We start from the raw sequence: 9393 nt of genomic DNA on the forward strand, positions 1-9393 counted from the left end.
AAAAAAAGAAAACAAAACAATACAAAAAATAGCTTCCATGTACCCAGCCCTTACTCGGACACAACATCATTTGATTCTCACTACCATCCTATGGGGCCAGTATCCTTTTCCTTATCAGCCCTGTTTTCCAGATGAAGAGACTAAGCCTCAGAGAGGGGAAAGATTGCCCCAGCATCAGCTAAGAAGAGGTTCATGATGACCGCACACTCTGGACCACTCATCAGGCAGCACTGCCTCCCATCACCATGTCAATGTACTCTCCACACTTGCTCTCCCCACACTGGCCCCTTTGCTGGATTCTCGGTGCTGCTGATCATCACAGGAACTGAGAACTCACAAGGTGAGGGCAAAGGGAGCTTCCTGAGACAAACCTAGCTAAGGTGAAGGAGAGAGTCCCAACAACCTCCCCTGGAGTTGAGGCAGGGATGGGAGGGGGCTGAGCCAGGGTCAGGATGTTCACACCCGGGCTTGGAAGGAAACTTCAGCGTTTGCATTTAGAATGTGACCCAGGTTGGTTAGGGCGAGAAACTTCCCCACCAACCCGCAAGCCAGACAGGTTCTTCCTTTTCTAATAATACTCCAAGATTCCAAAGGGCTGTGGGCTCTGGATCAAGGAGGAAAACATCTTAATGAAGAGATATGGACCAGCCTCAAGGCCCCCTTATCAGCGCCCTGGCCTGGGCCTGTTTCCTCATCAGTGAGAAAGAAAAAAGCAGCCCTGACTGCGGTCAGCACTCACAGCTAGCCATGGTGTTCTGAGCATAAATAATCTCACAGAAATGGCCAGGGCTGGGACGGGCGCAGTGGCTAACGCCTGTAATCCCAGCACTTTGGAAAGCCAAGGAGAGCAGATCATGAGATCAGGAGTTCGAGACCAGCCTAGCCAACACAGTGAAACACTGTCTCTACTAAAAATTTTAAAAATTAGCCAGGCATGGTAGGGGGTGCTTGTAATCCTAGCTACTTGGGAAGCTGAGGCAGGAGAATCGCTGGAACCCAGGAGGCAGAGGTTGGAGTGAGACAAGATCACGCCATTGCACCCAGCCTGGGTGACAGTGCAAGACTCTGTAGACAGAAAGAAAGAGAAAGAGAGAGAGAGAGAAAAGAAAGAAAGAAATGGCCAGGGACAGTGGCTCACGCCTGTAATCCCAACACTCTGGGAGGCAGAAGCAGCTGGAATGCTTGAGCCCAGGAGTCCAGGAGTTCAAGACCAGCCTCGGTAACATAGAGAGACCAAGTCTCTTAAAAAAAAAAAAAAAGCCACAAACAACAACAATAATAAAACCATCTCACAGAACACCAACATCAGATGGGGCCGCTCTGTGACTCTGTGACTGAGATGGAGTAGGACAAAACCAAGCCTCATTCCCTAATCATGTCTGAGCACAGACAAAAGCAAAGTCACTGTGCAAACCACAAAAATGATCACACATCCCCTTCGCCCAGCTAAGATGCATGACGGCTACCAGTTACTGCAACAGCCTCCATCTGTTCCTTGGCCTCCCAAAGTGCTGGGATTACAGGCGTGAGCCTCTGCGACCAGCCCCCCATCATACTTTCTTGCTGAGATGTCCCACAGCTCACCATGATGTGTGTAAAGAACCACCAAACCCAGCTTGTTTGACCACAGAGGGACTCCTGGTGGTCTCCGGCTGGAAGGCACTGATATAACTAAGACAGGAACCTTGTTAGAGCCAGTCTTGGTTTTGCCTATCAGGATCAACGTCCCTGTGTCGGGTAAGGGTGTCCCTCTCTCCTCTTTTTCAGTCTTTAAGTCTTTAGAATGGGCCTACCCCACTCCTGGCCCTGGGATAGGCAGGTCTCAGGCATGTGGCCAATTAGATCACTGCATGCCCTGGGGCCACAATGATTGGCTGAGCAATGATGGAACCCGCTGTGAGCCAATGCAAGCTCTCCTAGGACTTTTTGTGGGAACTCTTGGGAGAAAGGGGCCTGTGTCCCATTGGCTCCGCTAACCTGTTAGGAAGTACAGGTATTGATCGACTTACGACCTATGCAACTTACGACCATTCGACTTTACGACCACAATCACTAGCCACGACTGCTCCGCGTCTGGCAGCGCAAACGCTGCCCAGCTGGGCGTACGACAGTGCAGGACAATAAACATATATGCTATATCATATCATTATTAGTCATTTTCTTGCCTTTCTTACTAAAATGTGAGTGGTTTATATCCCTATATCTTTAACAATATTAGAACATACTAAGTTTAAATTATATTTGAACAAGATATCCAGATGACATCTTTTATGATGAATGCTACATATTTGTATCCCATGGAAAGTCACATAAAATTATGATGATTTACTTTTCTATTTACAATGATAATAAATAAATACCTGGCAACTAGTCCTTTTTAACCCTAAGACTTAACACAGTTCATACTCTTCTGCTTTTCCAAACTCATCATGTGCCGTGGTTTTTCACTTCAAACCGTAGACCACCGTGGTTCCGTGATCTGTGAATATTCCACGGTTTTACACAAGTCTGCGCCTTTACCACAAGTTAAGGTGACTTTTTAAAAATGAGATTTGACAAGAATGCTTTCATAATAAGCATTCAGGTCAACCTTTACTACTGGTAATGCAGTGTTTTTTTGTTTTGTTTTTTTTTTTGAGACAGAGTCTTGCTCTGTCGCCAGGCTGGAGTGCAGTGGCACAGTCTCGGCTCACTGCAACCTCCGCCTCCTGGGTTCAAGCGATTCTTTCACCTCAGCCTCCCGAGTAGCTGGGACTACAGGTGTGTGCCACCACACCCGGCTAATTTTTGTATTTTTAGTAGAGACGGGGTTTCATCATGGCGAGAATGGTCTCGATCTCTTGACCTTGTGATCCGCCCGTCTCGGCCTCCCAAAGTGCTGGGATTACAGGCGTGAGCCACCGCGCCCGGCCGGTAATGCAGTGTTTTACTTAAACCTGACGAATGTAAAAATAAGAAACAAAGTGGTGTAGAGATGATACAAACGGCATAAAATGAACAAAGAAAATTATGATATATAACAATAACGAAAGAAAATTATGATAAAATATGACTTAAAGATTTTTATAACATCATTTCACAGTACTGTACATATAGCCTACTCAACTTACGACCCAATCGTGTTACGACCAGTCTGTCGGAACCAACCGTGGTCGTAAGTCGGGCACTAGCTGTATATGTACCTGGGGCTGAATGATCCCAGATTTACATCACAAGGGGCAGGACTGCACGACAGTGACACCAACACAGAGACTAGAGATGGAGAGAGATGAGAGAGATGGAGTCTTTTGTTTTGAGAAGCAGTCTCTGTCGCCCAGGCTGGAGTGTGCAGTGGTGTGGTCTCGGCTTACTGCAACCTCTGCCTCCTGGGTTCAAGCAATCCTCCCAGCTCAGCCTCCCGAGTAGCTAGGATTACAGGTGTGCACCACCACACCCGGCTAATTTTTTTTTTTTTTTTTACTTTTAGGAGAAACGGGGTTTCACCACGTTGGTCAGGCTGGTCTCGAATGCCTGACCTCAAGCCATCGGCCCACTTCGGTTTTCCAAAGTGTTAGGATTACAGGTGTGAGCCACTGCGCCTGGCCTGAGTCTTTTTTTTCCCTTTCTTTTTTGACACAGAGATGGGGATCTCGCTATGTTGCCCAAACTTCTGGCTTCAAGCAATCCTCCCACCTCGGCCTGCCAAAGTTCTGGAATTACAGACACGAGACACCATGCCTGGCCTCAGATGGAGTCCTAAAAGCACCCTTGAACCATACCTGGATCCAGCCATGCCTGAAGTAAAACCCACCCTTCCCCAGGCAGTCCTTTTTTGTGACAGGGTCTCACTCGGTTTGCCCGGGCTGGAGTGTGGTAGCACAATCTTGGCTCACTGTAGCCTTGACTTCCCAGGCTCACGCGATTCTCTCACCTCAGCCTCTGGAGTAGCTGGGACTACAGGCGCACACCACCATGCCTAGCTAATTTTTTGTGTTTTTGGTAGAGACGGGTTTCGCCATGTTGCTGGGCTTCCCTGATCATTTTGGTTACCTTAGCCGACCCACTCTCTTTTCACCTTAAGCCATTTGAACTGAATTTCTACCACTTGCTGCTAAACAGGCCCTGACTATACATTACTTAGCACAGGGTTGCTTTATTTATTTATTTATTTATTTATTTTTATAGAGATGAGGTTTCTCTATGTTGGTCAGACTGGTCTTAAACTCCTGATATCTGGTGATCCGCCCGCCTCGGCCTCTCAAGTGAGCCACCATGCCTGGCCTGCTTTTTTTGTTTGTTTGTTTTTTGTTTTTTGAGACAGAGGCTCACTCTTTCGCCAGACGTGAGGCTGGAGTGCAGTGGCGTGATCTCGGCTCACTGCAACCTCCGCCTCCCGGCTTCAAGCGATTCTCCTGCCTCAGCCTCCTGAGTAGTGGCTGGGACTACAGGCGCGTACCACCACGCCCAGCTAATTTTTGTATTTTAGTAGAGACCAGGTTTCACTACGTTGGCCAAGATGGTCTTGATCTCTTGACCTCACGATCTGCCCACCTCGGCCTCCCAAAGTGCTGGGATTACAGGCATGAGCCACCGCGCCCGGCCACTTTTTTTGTTTTTTAAGAGACAAGGTCTCACTGTGTCACCCAGGCTGGAGTGCAGTGGCATGATCATGGCTCACTGAAGCCTCCAATTCCTGTCCTCAAATGATCCTCCTGCGTCAGACTCCAAGTAGCTAGCACTACAGGCATGTATCACCATGCCCGGCTAATTTTTTTTTTTTTTTTTTTTTGACAGAGATGAGGTCTTTCTATGTTGTCCAGGATGGTCTTGAATTCCTGGGCTCAAGCAATCCTCCTACCTCTGCCTCTGCCTCCCAAAGTGCTGGAATTATAGGCATGAACCACTGTGCCCAGCCCACACAGGTCTTTTTAAGTGGTATTCATTGAGATCAGTCTGTGAAGGCCTTGGCACACAACAAGTGCTCAATAAACATGAGTTATTACTACAGAATCTAAAGCAGGAAGAGGAGGAGTGGTCCATCTTGCCACTCAGGGCACTAATTCTCCCCAACTTCTGTTAAGTCCCCAAAGAAATGCCTTTATCCAGCTACAGTGGATGACATAGGTTAGTATCTCTCAAAACGCATTAGCCATCAGCTTTCTTGGTGCAGCTCTGGTGTACAGATAGTGAAATGGCCCACGGTAGAGGTAGGAGGGCTAGACTATGCAAAATACATGATTTTCCTGCTGGGGAACACAGAGAAACCAGGAATCTCTATCACAATCCAACATTTGATGACCTGAGGCCTTTCTGTCACTTATACCAGTCTAGCTATAACATTCGAGGCTCATTTCAATTTCAGAGATTCTATACTTAATGCTTTAAAATAATTTTCCTGAAATTTCCAGAACCATCTTAAGGGTTCTAGGCCAAAAAGGAATAAAAGAGAACTGCTAAAGAAAATTCAAGTAAAGGATTTCCTTGATACTGCATTAAAATAACATATACGTTAGAAAGAGAACATGAAGACAAAAATTACCAGTCAAGTCTGAGGAGTCATGACTTCCCTAATGGAATGTGATCCTAGGCTCTGCTTAGATGCCTCCAAGGGCAGGGAGCTCACTCTTTTCTTCTGGCTCTCAGGAGTCACTCTTGCCTCTTGCCTCTATCAGCACCAGTTCCGAAAGTCTCCGCCCCCAACCCCAGCCCCAGCCCCAGCCCAAGACTCACCCTGCAGCTGGGAGAAGCGCAGGGCAGCGGCATTGAGGCCCTCCACCCGCTCGCTCTGGGCTGCAATGTCCCCCTCCAGCAGTCCATGCTTCTGCAACAGGTCGTCCGCCTCCACCAGGTGCTGCCCACACTCCCGGGACAGCAGCTGAGCCTGCAAGCGGGGACAGCACTGAGCATACCTCTGGCCCCGCCCTGGGCCGCCCGCCCCTCCCCCATCGCTGTGCTAGCCGCTGCTGCTCTGCACCACCACTCCCGACTCTGACCCACCTCAAGACCTTCTTATCGGCTCTGTGGCCTGGGCCTCAGTTTCCTCATCAGAAAGAAGAAAGCGGAGCCCCCAACTGCTATCGGCACTCACAGCCAGCCATGGTGTTCTGTCTCTGTCTTCTCCTCTCTCTACCTGTCTCTCTCTGAATGTTTCCATCTCTCATGGACTCCACGTTTCTGAGCTCTGCCTCCACCTCCTTCTCTTTGTCTGCATCTCCCGTTCAGCTTCCAGCTTGCCTGCCTGCCTTCTTTTCTTTCTCTCTCTTTCTTTCTTTCTTTCTCTTTCTTTCTCTCTCTCTCTCTTCTTTTCTTTCTTTCCTTCTTTCTTTCTTCTTTCTTTCTTCTTTTCTTTTCCTTTCTCTCTCTCTCTCTCTCTCTCCCTTCCTCCCTCCCTCCCTCTCTCCTCTCTCTCTCTGTCTCTCTTCCTTCTTGACAAAGTCTCACTCTGTCACCCAGATTGTGGTGTATAGGCATGATCTCAGCTCACTGCAACCTCCGCCTCCTGGGTTCAAGCGATTCTACTGTCTCAGCCTCCTGAGTAGCTGGCATTACAGGCACCTGCCACCATGCCCGGCTAATTTTTGTATTTTTTAGTAGAGATGGGGTTTTGCCATGTTGGCCAGGCTGGTCTCGAACTCCTGACTTCAGGGGATCCACCCGCCTTGGTCTCCCAAAGTGCTGGGATTACAGGCGTGAGCCACTGTGCCCAGCTGCTTCTTTTCTTCTTCTTCTTCTTTTTTTTTTTTTTTCTTTTGAGACAGGGTCTTGCTCTGTCACCCAAAGTGCAGTGGTGCAATCATGGCTCACTGCAGCCTCAACCTCCTGGGCTCAGGCAATCCTCCCACTACAGAGTAGCTGGGACTACAAGCACATGTCACCATGCATAGCTAACTTTTTAATTTTTTGTACAAACAATATCTCATTATGTTGACCAGGCTGGTCTCAAATCCTGGGCCCAAGCAGTCTGCCCGCCTTGGCCTCCCGAGCCACCATGCCCAGTTGGCTTCTATCTTCCTTGTTTCATCTCTCTCTCAAATTGATTCCATCTTCCTGTGTCTTTCTCTGGAGCCATGTAGATTTCGATTGTCAGCTTTGTGTCTGCCTCCCTCTCTCTGTCTCTGATTTCTCTTCCTCTCTGTCTGCACCCCTGGCTTACTCTGTCTCTATATCTCTATGTCTTTTTCCATTTCTCTCTCTCTTTTTTTTTAGACAGTCACACTCTGTCACCCAGGCTGAAGCACAGTGGCACCATCTCAGCTCACTACAGCCTCTGCCTCTTGAGTTCAAGTGATTCTCGAGCCTCAGACTCCCAAATAGCTGGGACTACAGGCACGCGCCACCAAGCCCGGCTAATTTTTTTGTATTTTTAGTAGAGACGGGGTTTCACCATGTTGGCCAGGCTGGTCTCAAACTCCTGACCTCAAGTGATCTACCCGCCTTGGCCTCCCAAAGTGCCGGGATTCCAGATGTGAGCCACCGCGCCCAGCATTTTTCTGTCTCTCTATTCGTCTCTGTCTCTTTCTCATTCTTTGTTTCTTTCTCTGCCTCTCTTGTCCATCTCCGCATCTCACTCTCTCTCATTCTCTTTTTGTCTCCCTGGCTTTCTCTTTATCTTTTTCTATCTCTGCCCTTCCCTCTCCATCTCCAGCTCTCCATCAACTCTTTCAGCATGTGCATCTCCCTCCCTCCTGGCACTCCACCCGCATCCGCACCCCCGCCTGGCACCTGCATCTCCTCCATCCAGTCCACCATGTACACCATCTCCTGGAAGACCTTCTGCAGGGCCAGGTTCTGCTCGAGCCGTGTCCGCCGGGCACCCACAAGCCCAGTTAGCAGGGCCCACTGGCGCAAGACGCTGTCACGCTGGGCTGCCACCCGCCGGATGTCATAGTAGCCTTCAGCCGCCAACGCCTGGGCCAGCTCCGCCACGCCCTGCACCCGCTCCTCGTAGGCTGCAATGTCCGCCTCAATCGCTTCGTGTTTCTTCATGGCTGCCTCCACTGCAGGCAGCTCATACCCAAAGTTGTCCTGGGTAGTGCAGGCCAGACACTCACCCACGCTGCCTCAGCAGTCTGCCTGTTACCTTGACCCTGTGTGACCCTGGGGACTTCCCCCTCCATTACCGTGGCGACCAGCCCGGCACTCCCTAGTTATCCTGGAGACCAGCCCCAACCTCCTCTGTTACCCAGGTAACCTGGAGACCAGCCCCACCCTCCATTGTTACCTTGGAGACAAGCCCCGCCCTCCCCTGTTACCCAGGAGACCAGCTCCACCCTTCCCAGTTACTCTGGAGACCAACCTTCCCCTCCCCTGTTGCCCTGGAGACAAGCCCATCTTGCACATTTACCCTGGAGACCAGCTCCATCCTCCCCTGTTGCCCTGGAGACTAGTACCACCCTGCAGAGTTACCCTGGAGACCAACCCCACCCTCCCCTGTTGCCCTGGAGACCAGCCCCATCCTCCTCTGTTGCCCTGGAGACTAATGCCACCCTCCAGAGTTACTCTGGAGACCAATCCCACCCTCCCCTGTTGCCCTGGAGACGAGCCCATCTTCCAAAGTTGCCCTGGAGACTAGACCCACCCTTCCCATTTCCCTGGAGACCAGCCCATCTTCCGAAGTTACCCTGGAGACCACACCCACCCTCCCCGTTTCCCTGGAGACCAGCCCATCTTCCAAAGTTACCCTGGAGACCAGACCCACCCTCCCCATTTCCCTGGAGACCAGCCCATCTTCCAAAGTTACCCTAGAGACCAGACCCACCCTCCCCATTGCCCTAGAGACCAAGCCCACATTCCCCTGTTTCCCTGGAGACCAGCCCCACACTCTTCAGTTACCCTGGAAACAAGACCCACTCTCCTGTTACATCTCTAACCTTAAACTTGTTACCCAGGAAAGAGGCCCATGCTTTCCCTGTCCTGGAGATGAGGGACCAGGTTTACCCGACTCTGTCACTTAGGAAACCAATTCTATCGTCCTGAGTTACCCTAGACACCAGATACAACCTCCCTTGTCACTTAAGAATCTAGCTAAACACTCCCCCTATTTCTGAAGACACGAATTCTGCCCTCTCCAGTTACCCTGGGGAGCAGCCTCACTCTCCCAATCAATCACTTAGAAAACCAAGCCTCCCTTTCCCTCATTTTTTTTTTTTTTTTATGGAATCTCGCTCTATTGCCCAGGCTGGAGTGCAGTGGCTCGATCTGGGCTCACTGTAACCTCCGCCTCCCAGGTTCAAGTGATTCTCCTGCCTTAGCCTCCTGAGTAGCTGGGATTACAGGTTTGTGCCACAATGTCCAGCTAATTTTTGTATTTTTAGTAGAGACAGTGTTTCACCATGTTGGTCAGGCTGGTCTCAAACTCCTGACCTCATGATCTGCACGCCTTGGCCTCCCAAAGTGCTGGGATTACAGGTGTGA

The 9393-nt window shown here is 50.0% G+C and overlaps 1 protein-coding gene across 1 annotated transcript in view; it reads right to left on the reverse strand.

The window, feature by feature from the left end:
* LOC116530822 (spectrin beta chain, non-erythrocytic 4-like) overlaps positions 1 to 9393 on the reverse strand; it is a 60096-nt gene that overhangs the window by 13374 nt on the left and 37329 nt on the right. The window contains exons 10-11 of the mRNA XM_032249205.1: positions 7702 to 8004; positions 5710 to 5860 (exon numbers count right to left, since the gene is read on the reverse strand). Coding sequence (XP_032105096.1) covers positions 5710 to 5860; positions 7702 to 8004 — 454 coding nt within the window. The remainder of the gene's footprint in view (positions 1 to 5709; positions 5861 to 7701; positions 8005 to 9393) is intronic.

This window comes from Sapajus apella, unplaced genomic scaffold, assembly GCF_009761245.1.
Source record: "Sapajus apella isolate SASKATOON/1434 unplaced genomic scaffold, GSC_monkey_1.0 scaffold68, whole genome shotgun sequence".
Classification (NCBI taxonomy): Eukaryota; Metazoa; Chordata; class Mammalia; order Primates; family Cebidae; genus Sapajus; species Sapajus apella.